Source organism: Fulmarus glacialis, unplaced genomic scaffold, assembly GCF_000690835.1.
Source record: "Fulmarus glacialis isolate BGI_N327 unplaced genomic scaffold, ASM69083v1 scaffold30792, whole genome shotgun sequence".
NCBI classification, from domain to species: Eukaryota; Metazoa; Chordata; class Aves; order Procellariiformes; family Procellariidae; genus Fulmarus; species Fulmarus glacialis.
In genome coordinates this window covers 58,942-75,046 of record NW_009198959.1, presented here as the reverse complement: position 1 = coordinate 75,046, position 16,105 = coordinate 58,942, and the positions used below count along the sequence as shown (strand labels likewise).

At 41.3% G+C, this 16,105-nt stretch overlaps 1 protein-coding gene across 1 annotated transcript in view; it reads right to left on the bottom strand.

Annotated features, from left to right (window-relative positions):
- Positions 1 to 1,194: 1,194 nt before the first annotated feature.
- The window catches only part of NME7 (NME/NM23 family member 7), a gene marked incomplete at both ends in the record, with an annotated part of 54,530 nt that continues 39,619 nt past the window's right edge, over positions 1,195 to 16,105 (bottom strand). The window contains one exon of the mRNA XM_009573092.1: positions 1,195 to 1,302. Within this exon, the coding sequence (XP_009571387.1) occupies positions 1,195 to 1,302 (108 nt within the window). The remainder of the gene's footprint in view (positions 1,303 to 16,105) is intronic.

Below are 16,105 nucleotides of genomic sequence, written 5' to 3'. Positions count from 1 at the left end.
TCCAACCTTAATGATTCTATGATTCATTTAAAAGCCATGACTGAGGGATTTTAGGCATGTGGTGACAAATATCTGTTTCCTTGTTTAAATGCAGTCCCTTTGGGCAGAAACTAGAAGTTGTCAACTTTCAGTGACAGCTTGGAAACGGTTTAAAAAGCTGCAACTTTGTTGATACTGGCTGCCATTCTCAGTGTTGAATTTCACTAGTCTATTCCTTAAACTAGATGCAATTTCCTGGCAAACAGCACTTTAACTCACAGATCTGATTTTATTTCATGAAGGGGGATGGTGTTGCAGTTAGCTATTCCTCTTCCCTCTCTGAAAACACCATTTTGGCAGTGTAAAATTATCCAAGCTAGGAAAACTCTTGTTGCAACATCGTTCTGCTACAGTCTGACAGCAAAACACTCACAAATACATGTAGACAGTAAAACAGAAGCTATGCATGTGCTGGAAAAATATCTGCATTGATGCAGAGATCCATCCAAGATACGCTTCCACACCACTTCAACCCCCTTGTACAGACCTTAGTTCTGAGGCATGGAATTAAGTGAGTGAGCTTGCTCTGGTTTTCATAGTGAGTACTTCTGTCTTTATAAACTCCCTTAATTTAACATTTTCCCATTTTATTGGACTTTAAAGAAAACATACAAAGCCAAAATCAGATAATAATTAGTAAGTTAATATAAAACACAGGAAATACCAACTGATGTGTGTAATTATGATTGTCTACAAATAAACCTGGACCCTATCTGGAGAATTTGAATCCCTAGTGCCTGTAATATTCCAAGCCCCACACAAGCTCACTGTAGAGACAATCCAGATCAGGAGTCATAGTGGTCATGCAAGAAAGGGCTAAGAGAGTGTCCCTGCAGAAGTACTGTTAGGTGCTGATATCCAGTCCCAAGGACACATTCAGCCAAAGAGAAGACTTTTGACTTTCATTTCATTAAATACGTCATTGTACTATATTCACTCAAGAAAACTGCATGGATGAATTTTGTACAGTATCAGAATTAACCGAGTTAAATGCCCTTAATAAACTCTTTGCTTTTGTTTCTAGTTGATTGCTGGTCTCCAACACAGCTAACCCACATATAAGACACTTCAACATCTTAAAACAGTGTCAACTATAGCTTTTCACTTTAAAACTTCATTTGATATAAAAGCACATGTTTGTCTAGCAGGTCTTACCTCCAAAAGTCCATCTTCAGGTAGGTCTGTGCAGTGGACAGCATTCTGAATCTTGTTCTTCCCAAAGACAGCACGCAGAGTTCCAGGTCGGAGATGACGGGCTATTTCCTATTGAACACAAGAAAACCAGAGGACCTTTGTGAACCACTCTGTTCCTTTATATCGTGGACCCAATAGAATCTTATAAAGTAAAACATTATTGTGCTATTAATATATGTGTGGTACACTATAAAAGAAAATAAAGAGGGAAATTCCAGCTTGCACACACACACCCCTGCTGAAAAATCATGACCAAGATTGTGAAAACTAACTGAAATCGGGCCAATCAAGCCACATCAGGTGAAATGCAGGACCCTTCATATTACACATACACCTTCCTGGCACTTCTATTAATACAATTAGCTCATGTTAACACCTTTGCAGCTCTCAAACACAGAATGTGCTGTCCTTAGTGAGCAGACACAAGCACACTACCTTGCAGATTGCCTCCCCTAACACTGAACTATTTGCCTCAGAAGCTGATATTTGTGAAGCCCTCTTGGTCTTCTCCTCTGCGGTGCTTCTCTGACACCGTGACTAGTGCCAACATCGGATCCCCTCTGAGGATCAGTCCAGACTCTCTCTACATCTTTCTCTGTTCTTTGAAGTTGACATTTTAATACTCTTCCTCATCTACAATGCCAAATGCATGCTTGGCCTCTTAGAGTGTTTCTCTTACTACAGCAGATACCACTCAGGTCCTAAGACAACATTCCTCCCCTACCTCTCTACTATGGTATATCTCCCATTTTACACCACAGAGGACTGCGTTCATTGCTCTCCCCTCCACCATGCTCTTTCTTTCAAGGCATAATGCCTTCCTGCTGTACTTCTCTGCACTATCACCTTGCAGTGTTGTCCTGTAACCCCTTTCCTATGCCAACTGTGCTACACCTTGTTGGCCTCTCTTCCCAACACCCTGGAGCTCTTGTCCAAGCCGACCTCATGCACAGTGTGCCTCCTTTTAAAATTCAGTGGTGATGGCATTAACCTGGTTTTCCCTCCTTAAAACCCTTCGGACATTCTTCCAGGAGTGCCTCCTGAGCACTGCTGCCTGTGAGGGGACAGGCCGATGACAAGCTCACACTGCAGCTATTGAACAAAAAAAAGCATTCTTCCTTGCCAACAGAGCCTACATCAGCCCCTTTCTGAAAAGGCACTGGGTACATTAGGGTGTAATCACTTTGGAAGTGGCCAGTGCAGTTTTACTGTGCCACTCCCAGATGTTTGTTTCGGTGTCACACCCGGAGGTTACTACCCCCACAGCCGAGTCACCAGACTGGATCGTCCAAGCATTTCTTAACTTTCAGTGTCAAATGGGTTCAAAGTGACTTCAGTAGTGCCTCTTGGCCGACCTGGAAAACTTTGCACAGGTACAGACGAGAACCACTCGCATGATGCACACTGTCTTCTGGGATGGCAGTGAATGTTTTAAGCTAGTCCCAAAAGACTTCACAAGAGCATTATCTGACAACACTCTTTAGCCACTTTCCAGCTTCACCCACTTGTCGTGTCTCATTACTAAACTAAGACAATTGGACTTTAAGGGCAAGATCTTCTCTTAGCCCAGTAAGTCCTAGATATTTTCCTGTAATAACAATTAACAATTACGGTGATCTGTTACCTAGTAACCTAGATCTGTTACCTGTGGTAATCTGTTACTCACCTGGAACACAATTAAACTGCTTTAATGCTTGGAGTGTGTCTTAACTCAAAACATGCTACGACGAGAAGTTTCAGTTCCCCATTGTTACTGTGTGTACGTCACAGGTTATACAGGACCTTTGGATACGGATGTCAAGGATATTTGAATAAGATACACTCAACATCAAACAAATTTTGCTTCAGAGGAAAGTTCAAGAGTTTCACTTTAAAAAAAAAAAAAGCCCCAAGGAGGAAAATAAAACCCTCTTCTACATGGTCCTCATTAAAGGCTTGTGATAAGAAAGTCTGCTGGAGAAACAAAAGTCTCACGCCAGTTAACTATAGCTGTGTGACACTTTAATCAAGCCGTCCTTGAAACAACTGTTGATTCCAGTAACAACTAGCTGTCAGGAAGCTGGCAATAGCACTAGGCTTTCGATTATTTTAAGGAAAGTTTGGGCATGTTAGAAAAAATTACTGTGGCTATGAAACCTTTGGAAACACTTTATCAAGAAACACCTCAGATCTAAAAAGCTGAGGCTTGGTATTTCATATTCTGTTTATTTCCTATCCATCAAACTCTTTTGCTCAAACTGTTCCGTCCTCCAAATGCTTTTTTTCCGTCCAAAAATGCTGCTTCTTATGAAACTTTCCCAAGTTCTCCCTTGACCCCTCTTCCTCACCAAACCCACTTTTCTTTCCTTTTTTTTTTTTCCTTTCCTTTCTTCTTTCTTTAAAAGCAGCTATGGCCTCCTGACTTATCATTTGTCTGAAGCTCTCATTTCTACTTCACAACTTCATAACAGAAGACCTCATGTTTCTTTCCTTGGACTCACTCTCTCTCACTAACGTTGGCAAAAGCTCCTACTGTTGCAGTACGCAATCTCCTGTTCTTCCTTCAATTTTTCAACACAGGTTGCTACGCAGCCTCCTGCCTTCCTGAAACTCACCAGCCATCTTGCACAAAAAGGGACTCATTCTGTTCTGCCTGGGATTGCACTAGATCAGAAGTACACAAAGGTAGGTCCTCCAGCACTTTACATCGTTAGCACCTGATGAATAAGAATCTAAATAAGCTTTTCTTGCCATCAGTTAACAAACAGGACAAAAGGTAAAGCAGTCTCTGCTTATATTTACATAGCCAAAAAGGGAGAATAATTGTCAATTTCGAAGTTTTACTATTCCGTCGCTTTCTTACTATACCACTGAGGAACCCTCAGGGAACAAGGCCTCTGCAAATGATGGAGATATTAAGAGCTGTATGGATCATATATAGGTGTTCTTGTGTTTTTATGGCTGAAAATCTTGGGAAGGAAGAAGAGAGTTCCTTACAGAACTTACTCCTCACAGCACGTATTAATATACACTCTTCTGCTCCACGACAGGAAGCTTGCCAAGCGTTTTATTTATAGGGCCTCATCTGCAACAACAGGGAGATACAAATATAAGAGTGGGGTTTGGGTTGGTTCCCCCACACCCCTCCATCCCATTTTAAACCTCTTTTTCTTAAGCTTTCTGCTGAGTCTAGTTTCTGGAGCATGTGTTTTGTGTACTGGTTTTCAAAAACTTTTTGAAAGGAGTTGAGAGTGGGATGATGGAGGAGTTAAGAGCAGCTACAGCTCTACCATATGCATGAGAGGAGAGTAATGTGTGCGCGCGAACTTCACGTGCGTGTGTAAATAGGGACGCCACAAACTCACACCTCACATAAAGAATACACTGTCTGCGGCAAAACAAACCAGGGTTGCTGTACCAAAAGGCTTCACCCTCTTTGGTCTTATTCAGCAGGCTATTTGATCACACCTGACAGGCTGGGCTTTGCTCTACAGCTAGCCCTTTGAAGATCCTTGTCCTACACAAGACAGAGATGCATATATTTCACGTTTCTCTCTATCGTGTAACTGTGCCCAGTGCAACGCTGCCTGTATGAAGTACCTAGCCCATTCTAAAATCTATTTCTATACAAATGAAGGGAAACAAAAATGTCACCAATGCTGGTAATACATCAAAATCAGACTGAAAAATCATAAACATACTCACGAGCAAAGCCCATTAACTGCTTTTCCTTCAAATGGCTGTTTTTTCATGGGCTGGATGGGAAGTTATGTAGAACAGTAACATGTATTCCAGTCAAAACTACAGATTTCAAGAAAATTTGGCCAGGTTTTTTAAAGCATCTGCCCTGAATACTTAATCGGGTATCTAGAAAGGCCGAAAGGCCACCGCTCTTAAACATTTCTGCATGCTTTGTTGTTGTTTAAATGGCATTCAAGGAAAAGCCAAAGAAGCGACCACAGATTCTGTGCAGCAACCATTCCCTCCCTCCTCAGTTGGAAACAGCACAAACTCTGGATGGACCAAAAACACACAAAGGAAGTTTTACAGCCTAAAACTTTGTTCTACTTGAACATGAACTAGAACAAAGGAACTTTGAAAATTCGTTACTGGTCCTTTTGAGTGAAGCAGAATAAAAATAAGGGAGTTAGTGATCAAACACTCTCCTACCCACAGTGTGTTCCCAGGGCAGGTTCATTCTTTTAGGTTTGCTTTCAGGCCAGCAGCATTCAGAAGACTTCTTGGGCTGCAACAAACTCTGCACTGTCCCCTCTAAGCTCCCAGTAAAACACCTTCTCTATCCGAGCCCTGACTGCGTGTCTGCTCCTTGCTCTTCTTGGCATTCCTCATTTATCACTCTTTCTGAAGGCTTTGTTGACTTGGTCTCCCCACCTCTGCTTTCCCCACCCTGCACTCATGAAGCTTTTTTCTTCTGCAGTTCTCCATGCTCCACTGCTGTCATGAAAGAGATGGTCCCCCTTTCCCTTTGAGGGTGCCAACTGATCCAGAAGGCGGTAGCCAGGCCTCAGGCAAACAAGCAAGTGCCTTTCTCCTTTTAAGGACCAGCTACGCCCTTGTCAAGAGAACAGAACACACATTAACTGCGAACAAACAAAATAATCTAAATTCCACCACTCACCGTGGAATTTGTCTGGCTGAACTTTAGCCATCGGAAAGCTGATTGCCTCGTCCAAGCGAGGCACCTGAGTTTCCTCTGTAGTCAGCAGAGAGTGATAAGCCCTTTCAGGAAAAAAAAAAAGACTCTTTTGCAGTACAACAGCTCTGTAAGCTAGGTAGGTAAGTGCCTCTCTCTTCTCTTCCCATCATCACAGCTCTTCAGTTGGCTTTTATTTTCAGGTGATTTTAGCACTAGTCATATCACACACCGTTGGCTGCAGCAGGGAACTGTACAAAATACTCATTCCTACACAAACCATCAGCAAGAGGTAAAATGATAAAAGCAGCACAGTCTCTGTAATGCAGAATACAATACCAGACAAGCATCTCCTGTAATGCTTATTCAAGCTAAGAAACACCTTAACATTATTGTTACTGTGGGAACAATCTCAGCTGATCAGTCTGACATATCCATCCAAAGACAAAGGCTTAACTGTCAAAATGAAATCTGTGGTCACAGATGACCTCGGGCATGATACCACAAGGGTTAGCTTGCCTCAGCTTGCTTTGCGTGTTTTCTTTGCAGCCCATACTCCGTCCAAACTCTAGCCACCCAATTTTGATGTGTGTGCTTCCCTACTACTTACCTCTGCTCTGACCTGGTTCATGTTCCCCAGTTTCATGCGATGAGCCACCTTGCACTTAACATCAGCTGCTGCAGAACACAACAATTTCCTACTCCTGCATCAATTCGAGGTCCATTTAATCATCCCTAAACGCAGTGCTAAGCCTTCTGTGTATATTACAGAGAGAAAAATCTACATAAGATAGTGCTGTTGCCACTGTAAAATCTTTAACTGGGGAAGAGCACATTTTGCCCTGAAACCTGGGGCCTGCCTGTTGAAAGGTACTTCACAAAGTTTCTAAATACAAAACCAGGTCAATGTTAAAGAGAATGCTATAGGTTTCCTTCAGCTTACATTTCACAAACCAATCCAGGACAGAAGTCTCTCATTGACAGAGTGACACATTTTCTTTCTTTGCGTTCCACATGAGCTGCAGCAACATCATGTACAAATATGGAGTCAGTACCAACGGCCTTACGCACAATTCCAAGGAAGTCAGTATTATCAGAAAGACTTTTGTACTTACCACATATCGCAAAAAAATAATCAAACCAAAACGACCTCCTCCAAACACACCCACAGTAAGCACCCCTCATCTTTTAATCTTTATCACAAAACAAACTGATACACAGGTTCTCAAGAATCTAGAAAGGTTGCATTGAAAGTCTTTATAATATTTAGTCTAATCTTCTATCCCCTGAGCACTGTGCATTTGACCTAGACATTCAGGTTGTCTTCTCCTGACTGATGGCAAAATATTTATGCCTCCAATCACTTACTGGCCATCCTGACAAGTTTCTTGTATCTTCAACTGAGCCAAGTCTGTGTGCATATAGTTATGTACTTGAAACAGTGTGGTTGTAAAGGTTTGGTCAGTAAATTAAATGATCTGATCCAGGCAACAGCAGCCAAATTTTCAGTTGCAAGGCTGTAAAAAGTCCATCTGAGGCTCACCACCTTCCAAATCAAATATTTTTTTTGCAACAGTAGCAGCAAATAACCAAACCATAGTTTGTTTTGTTACAAAAGCCTACTCTGGTCTGAAAAAAAAAAAAAAAAAAAAAAAAAAAATCCATCTGCTTTTCTGTTTATTTTAAAGTCAGCCTACCTCTGAACTACCAGTCTGAAGCCCTGTATCTTTTGGAAGTTTTGTTAACGGACCTAAAATTACCTTCCATACTCCAGTGTTGGCAGTTTTTCGGAACCTCACAAGTCTGTAGAAGTTGTTACACTGTCTCCTCCTCAGCCTCCATCCCCTGAGACACTTGGATTCTCTCTGCTTCACTCCCACACGTTCCCTACCACTCCTCTCTGGCAGCCCAAAGGTGCTGCACCAACTCCGCAGATTCTCTGCTGTGGGCAGCAAACATGGCACATTTGCCAGCCTGAGATAGCATTTTCACTGGTCTTGGCACTTCTGGTTGATGCTTAAGCAATTCTAATGATAACTGCCCTGCTCAGAAACTTATTTACTGTCATATTTGTGTGCCTATCTACCATTGCCAATGGGCTGAATTTAGGTAAGAGCAAGCAGACTGTTTAAGTTAAGTGTAAACTAGATTGGATGGTGAAGTCTTGAGGATAACTGATATACCAAATGTAAGTTGGTCACAAAATAGGAATAAGAATAAAATATCTAGCTATCTTGTTGTATTATCTGGGTGCAATAAGGGATATTTACATTACTTGACAAGTTGGAAAAAGGAAGCATTTAACAACTGAAAAGCAACTAAACCCACAAGACATCAGAAAACACAGTATAACTGTAAATTTGATTATTAATTGGTTTACTTTAAGCTTTAAGGTGAAATACTGGTCCTACTGATGCTTTTCCAGTGCTTTCAAGGCATCCAGAATTTCATCCATTTATTAATACACCTGTAAAACAAGGATAAAAAAAAATACTGGGCTGCAAGGGATATTTTGGGATTTCATTAATTCATGTTAGCAAAATATCTGGAGAGCCTCCAGATAAAGTTGCAGGACATTATTTTTAGTCTGCAGATATCTTGGCTGAGTTTTCCCTGTAAGAACAAGAATAATTATGAATTATCTTTTCCACTGAAATTTTCGAGATGGAATTTTACATTTGCAAAAGCAGTCCAGATATCCGAGCTTTACACTTCGCAAAGCAGAAAAAACTGCTTCAAAATTCTACTGAGACTTCCCTAGCTGAACCAACTTTGGACCATCCACTTCAACAGAAGACGCAGATGGACTGGAAGACAAAACTTACAAGTCTGCTGCAAACCCCAGAGATGCTTCTCATTCAGGGCTTAGCACAGGAGAGAGCTTTCCTTTCCAACTCTGTGCCCTCAAGCCTCTCCAATCCAACAGCAAGCTTCTCCTTGGAGGCAGCAGTGCTGCCACCTCTTCCCACGCAGTTGTGAACAACCCTGTTCTGATGGAAGGAATCGCTCGTAAATATTTGTGTTACAACTGGTTTTAAAAGCCCCTGCTATGTTCATGACTAGCTGTAGTAGTCAGTGTTCCTACACACACTAATAGACAGTTCCTGGCCTGGAAAACTGCATGAAGAGACACAAAGACCAGAAAACAGGAGCAGAACAGACCCCATTTTTTGGAGTGAAAAACCAAGACAGGGAGACAGTAATTTCCCATGGGCACAAAGAAATACACATTTCACAAGGATCACAAGTTCAATCTCTAACTTTTAGCTCAGACCTTTTGAATTCCAGACCAGCTCCTCAACTGTTGTCTCTCCCTGATTTAATACTGCTTTAATTCCTGTCTAGCACTCTGATGATAAGCCACAGTCTGCAAAACTCAGGCCATGCCTGGTCACCTATGGGAACCTGAAAGCTGCCATGGGAACATGAAGAACTGCTGCTTGCCCATCTTCCACCCTGACCTCATTCTAGTCCCTTGATCTGGGAAGTCAACGGACGCAGAGAAAGGGAAAACTTCTTAGTAGGAGTATCCAAGGGAAGTCCCATGTGCACACTGAATTCAGTCTAACACACTGTAAGTGAAAGAAGTGCTAAAAATTCTGCTCAGGTGGCCCTGCAGTAGAACAGAGAATGTCAGCCTAAACCAAACAGACCAGCAAGCAGCACACCAAATTATTCAGCAGGTTCTCAGCATTTGAATCAATAATTTTATATCCAGTTTTTAAAATGCTTTTGTTTAGTTAACAGTGTCCACAGACAATGAGACCAATGGTACAGAATGAAAATTATTTCTGCAGCTGTTCTCATGGCTGTCAGCAACTGCAGAGAGGAGGATTTAAAATAATAATAATAATACCCATAATTATCAGAAATGCAAAACCAGACTACCTACTTCTTTTTGTTACAGAAGGGAAGGCCTAGGGCACGGTATTTGTTTTCACCCACTTTGAAGCCTTCAATAATGTGGCTCAAGCAGAAAATAACTGCAGATACACTCTGGCCGCAGCATGTACTTCTTGCATTACTACAATGGCATGCAAAGCACCTAGGGAATTTCACCCTGTTGCAACGTACAGTACAAGGATACCACCTACGCCACCTAGAAAGCCAAGTGATCCCTCTTAGGGGAAACCCACTTGAGAAACTGATAGATCTCCTTCCAGCAGTGATCAGTTCCCCTCAGATCACTCTCTTTTGTGTGCCAATTTATCATGAAGAGTACATAAGATAGACTGTGATCTGCAGCTCCTTTTCTGTTTGGTTATTATTAGCTCTGCCACCAATTTATTAACCAAGCAGAGGCTGAATAAGCAGTCCTCTGGGATAAGAGTTTGATATGTCTGATCATCCTCCTCACCTGTTTATTCCAAGGGATCTTAAAAAAGGGAAAAAGTCACACACATCCAAGAATTGATTACTCATAAGCTGCCGACTGAAAGACATGAAACCTTTTGGGACAGCTACGGTCAACTTCAGGATACTCAAGATCACAACATCATCATGGTTATAAGGAAAAGTAAGTGCTCTACTGCCCTTTTTCTACACGTTTATAACTCCCTCTATAGCACATTTTCAACAAGCACCTTTATGTGCTGACTTGCTAACTGCCTTCTATAGTGCTCTAGAAAAAGCCCTTGCAGATTCTTCTACCAAGTTCTACCTTGGCTTATTATTTTCTTAATAGTTTTTTACTGGAGATATCACTCATATTACTTCATAACTTGAAGTATACGTAACAGCACTACAAAACTACTATGTTCCCACCAGAAGTCAGGAAGAATTCAAGTGAAGGACAAAGCTATCTATAGTCAACAAAAGCCTGAGTCAGGCGTGTAAGCAAATGCTTTTAATCTATTCAAATCAAAGATTCTGCAAACACACAAGGTCACTGTGACCAGGATGCTAAGAAACTGGAGAAGGAGAAAAGGTTGTTTAGTGCAGTAACAGTATCATTTTCTTTCCCAGACAGAGTGACCTCAGCACTTCCCATATCTTCTGGAAACACTGCTCCCTTTTTCCAAGGAAGGACTGAGGTTATAGAGAATTTGTTTTTTGCTTGAATGCTTCTTTTAAGGGATTAACTTTTATATATTCAAAAACATCACTGTCCAATGTAAAAGAGCAATTTGCTGTCTGCTGTAACCAAACAGAACACAAGGGAAGCAAAGAAAACAACCACATAGAGACTGAAATTAACCCAGAACCATCATGTTCTCGAAAAGGCTCTTGCCTTGTGCCTTTATGGACTGAATATACTATTGAATCTATTCTAAGAAACCTCAGCAGCTACAACAGAACCATAATAGAACAGTACAAAGGAGAAAGGGGGGTGGGGGTGTGTGTGGAACAAAATAGAAAGGGAATCACCGAGGAAGGTAGACTTCCTGCGATCGCAGGAGACTATAACCTAGAAATTCTGATGACCAGCTCTGTGTCTTACTGACAAAGACTGTATTTTCACAAGGGGGAAGAATACTTTGATTTTTAAAAAGTGTTAAACCCTTCCCATTGGCAAGGTAAATTGCATTTTAATCCAGTGTAGCTGAGAGAAACAAGCCCTAGAGAGAACCCTGCAGACTACCTTTGATCAGCCTACCAGTGTAAAATTACATTGTGCTTTTGTCTACACCAGGCTGGTATCACATGATCACCTGGTATGTTAGAAGCCTACCTCTTTTTCTACCGTAGTGAGAAACAAAACTTTTCTCCTTAATACATCTAAGATATGCAAGCAGAGTTACAATAAAGATATGGTATTTTGAAATGTATTGGCTAGCACTATTTAAAAAACAAACAAGCAAATGCTAAAAGAACTAGGCAAGGAAGCATTTTTAAAGCTTTGTGCAGTCACCTTTTAAATAAAATATGATCCATCTCCACGAGATACTAAAACTGTAACACCACCGTCTAAAACATGGCATATATTCAAAGCTTGGAGAGCATCTAAACAGGAAGATGCAATACAAACAGGATATGGAAGCATTCATTTTGCAAAACAAGACCTGTAGATGGACAGTTATAACCAAAACCCCGCGCAATCTGAAAAAAAAAACCCCACCTCCTCAAGGCTGAATAGGCAAATTTATGTAACTCACAGCATTTAGAAGAATCTTGTGTTCATCACAGATGCTTAAAATACCACTTTTTTAATAACACCCACCTACTACTTTGGGATGCACTCAGTCTGAGTGCAAAGGGAGCCTTTATGATCCCTAAGCCAGTCTTTCAGGTTTCTTTCACACCTACTTATAGATAGAATTTGTCTTTGTGATTTCAGATTAGCCTAAATGTCTTAATGTGTCTGCAGAGATGAATGGTACAAGTCCTTAACCAAGAAATTGAGTTTTCTTAAAAAGTAAATATTCTAAGTGCGGCTTAAACCCTTACAAAAAAGGCTATCCCCATGATGCTTTGCAGGGAAAGGCCTAAACACCCAGCTCCGGGATACCCTGGCACGTTATCCATTCTGGGGAGTAGCTAAGAGGTCTCTGGCAGCACAGCAAGTCAAGGAAGATCAGTAACCAGTGCTGTTAATGCCTTGTGGCACATCCTTGCTTTCCTTCAGTCTTTGGGCTCACGTTCAGCTTCTCTCCTCTTGCTAAAATAGGGCGAGCTATTCCAGCCTGGAACCAGGCATGAGGAGCCCAGGAAGAACTAGTTCAAAGCCAGAGACAGCCCGACATAAGGGAAAGACGAGAACACAGATGGGAGCCCTGAGGCTTCTGAAGTTGATGCTACTTTCTGGGAGGGCATTGATGCTACTTTCTGGGCACAGGATTTTTGACAAAATGTTGGTAACTTCCTGAAAATGTCCAGAAATTGCAGTTAAGAAGGTACCTTGTCATCAGGGGATACTAAAATATCACAGTGACAGGTAGCAGAGGAAACTACAAAAAACGCCTACATAGGCTAGAGGGGCTTTGGTAGCCAACTGAGAAAAAAAAAAACAATATTGCAGCAACCGGAAACAAGATGCAAATGTACTCCAGTTTCAGTCCTCTCCCAGAAGTTCCCAGCACCTTCTCTCCAGAGGATGAAAGCAGCAGATTCCTCCAGCATCATGCCTCTGTGGCAGTACTGGGCTTGATATCAGACAATGCAATATCTTTGATTATCTACTTTACCAAATGACTGTAATTTGTGACCACTGAATCTAAGTCCAGTTACCTCCCATCCAGGATTTATTTAGGCAGAAAATGTAGCACTGCTGACACGTTCAAGTCTGGTAGCTCTGGAGCCTCAGACAAGGAGTGGCAAATAAAAGCCTGAAAAAAACCTGCAACCTTGCCAACATGCCTCAATCACATTGGATTTAAAGCAGAGTTCGGTCTTGAGGGCTCTGTCAGTATTTAGTCTTCCGACGGAGACTGCCAGTCACCACTAATAACAGCAATTTTCAACAGATATGCACCTACCCATCAAAAATCAAAGTGAGCCCACAAACTCCACTTCCACATGACACTGAACAGCCATCATATGACAGCAACCTTCAGGCAATAACAAGCCACATTTAAAACAAGCCACTTGCAAGCAAAAGGCTCCTCCACCACTACTAGTGCTCTGATTTTTGTTCTAATCTTCCCACAAAGACGTATTTCAGTGAGGTTGAAGTCCCTCTTCCTATCAAAGGACTTCCCGTTGCCTGCAAAGGGTGGCTTGGAGAAGGCAGTATGCAAGAAACAGAGCTTTAAGCAGGTCACCTCAAAACTGTAACCAGATCATGCATACACGCCACTACAAAGCACATACACACACACGATTAAAGCAAACAGGGCAGCAGGGAGAGCGTGTCAGGGGTTGGCAGACCTCTGCAATACCCATTCAGAAGCAAGAGAAACACATCAGGAGAACTTATTATGAACACTGAATTCATCCCAGAGCTACACACGTCTTTGACAGGAAGAACAAATATGACATCTATGTATCAGTCTTGTTTCTGGTGCAGCCAGTGCAGACTCCATCAGTTTTAAACCAGGGAAAGCAACTCACTGCCACAGGTGTGAGTGAGTGTCCACACAGACACAGGCTTGTCTCTGACAACAAGCTATAACACTTTTGGAGGTAAATTTCAAACCACACACCAACATATTGACAGTCTAAAGCGGTGGTGGCAACTCATGGTTACAGTCACATTACAGCTGTGGGTCATTAGATCACAGGTGTCTTAACACTTCCTTTCTTCCAGATCTAGTCTGAATAAGGCCCCTGCCCATGCACAGACAGGTGACACAGAACAAGGTAGGAGAAGTCCTGAACCCACTGAGACTTTGGGCTTTATGAACCAGCAGTATCAGCTCAGCAAAAGGGGGCTGCACTAGAGGGAAGAATCTCCCTCCACAGACACTTACTCAGTCAAAAATTGCCATGTCCCCCAACTAAGAGGCCTTAGCACTGTCTAGAACACATTTTCATTAGACCTGCAGAGGCTGATGTGGAAATTAAAAACTGAAAGGACAGAGTCAGATGACTGACCCTAAATAACATCTAAGCAATTTAATCATGTTTTTCCCATTGCAGGCTTAGACAGCAGGGTATCGTAACTGGTATCGATCGATCTGTTTGCTACTCTAGCTGATAATGGTCTGGCGCTGAATGAAAATTTTTATTATTATTATCACATGACTCAGCCTATCTGAGCAGATAATCAATTATATGAAAATCTTCTTCATCAGAGAATTAGATTAATAAATCTTATTTCTCTTGAAACACATTATGTACTTCACTGTCAATACTCTGACCAAGCCTCACTAGGCTACAAGGAGAATCCACATTGAAACAGCTATGAAGGTATTATCAGAAAATGAATACTTGGGAGCTCAAAAATAGTCTTTATATTTCTTTATATCTTCCACTGAACTATTTTTTATGTGATGTAATATGAAAACGTCATGCTGCTAATGTAGTTCTAGGAATGAACATGAACATTTTTGGCCTCACATGTAGATATTTTTCAGTACTAGAGATTCACAGGAGGTCTATACAAACAAAAATCTTACAGCAACAGTGCTCTTTGGCTCATACTGTTACCCATATTTAACTGATGTGATAACTGAGGCAGAAACATATTGAAGTTTTTGTCCAAGGTCACACAGTGAGGTCAGGAATGAAGCTAAAGCAGGCTCCAGCTCTTTCAGTTCACCACTTTGTTTTAAACCACCTAATCCCCCTTTTAGCTCTGGTGTTGATGCAAAAGTACAAAAGACTGTTAATACACTGTTACCCTTAAAATTGCAAATCCCCAATGTAAAACGAACACAGGTTAGGACCTAAAGCAAGTATACGAAAATCCCTTTTCAGGCCACTGGATGCAGAAATATTGCAGCATGTCCTATCACTTTAATAGTATCTCACAGCAGAAGGTACTTGGGTCACTTTTAGCGTACTGCCAATCCTAACTAAAAGCTCTTAAGACTACTAAAAGTTATGCAAACAGCCAGGAGCATGTAGTTGATGTGGACTCCTGAAATCACATGTTATAACCAACCTTTTCATTTGTGTATGAAGAAAGTTCAAAAGAAAGGTAAAAATAAAAAAAATAAAAGCAATATATCTAATTTCTACAGCATTTTACAAGTGTCTTACAAATACTAAGTAATCATCTCAACAATTCCATGAAAAAACGTTACCAGCAACTATTTCAACATAGAAGCTGCATGAAGAAGATGTGAAAAATGAAGCTGTAGCTTCAGACCTAAGTAATAACAAAAGGCCTCCAAGTGCTCTGAAGGCCAAAAATACACAAACACCAATCAAATGAAACATTGATGCCAGCAAGCTCAAGCAGTGATGGGATTCCCTGGCCACCATCCCCCTGTTCCGAAGTTGAGGTTTTCCGTGATAGCCTTTTCTTCCTGATCCATGTGAAACAATGTGAAATCAATGCAGAAGAGTTTGCAGGTTTTTTTTTTCTTACCACACTTAAACAAAACAGCTTTCTTGATAGTGCACACTGTGCTGCATTTACCCCTACCCCTCCAAGCATTTTCATTTCTTTACAATGAAGAAGAAGAAACAGCTTCTTTCCCGCTGAAGTTTGCTTGCAGTTAGCAACTCTTATTTCTAAGTGGTAGTGTGTATCAAAAGTTAAAAAGGTTTGTGTTCTGTATTAATCTGATTTAATTAACTTTTTAACTCCTCTTCCTAGCTTTCTAGAGCAGTTACCTCTTTGCCATAGGTGTAATTTTTTCTTCTCTTGATGTCAGAACTGCACCAGTAAAAACAGAGTGAAATAGCATCCAG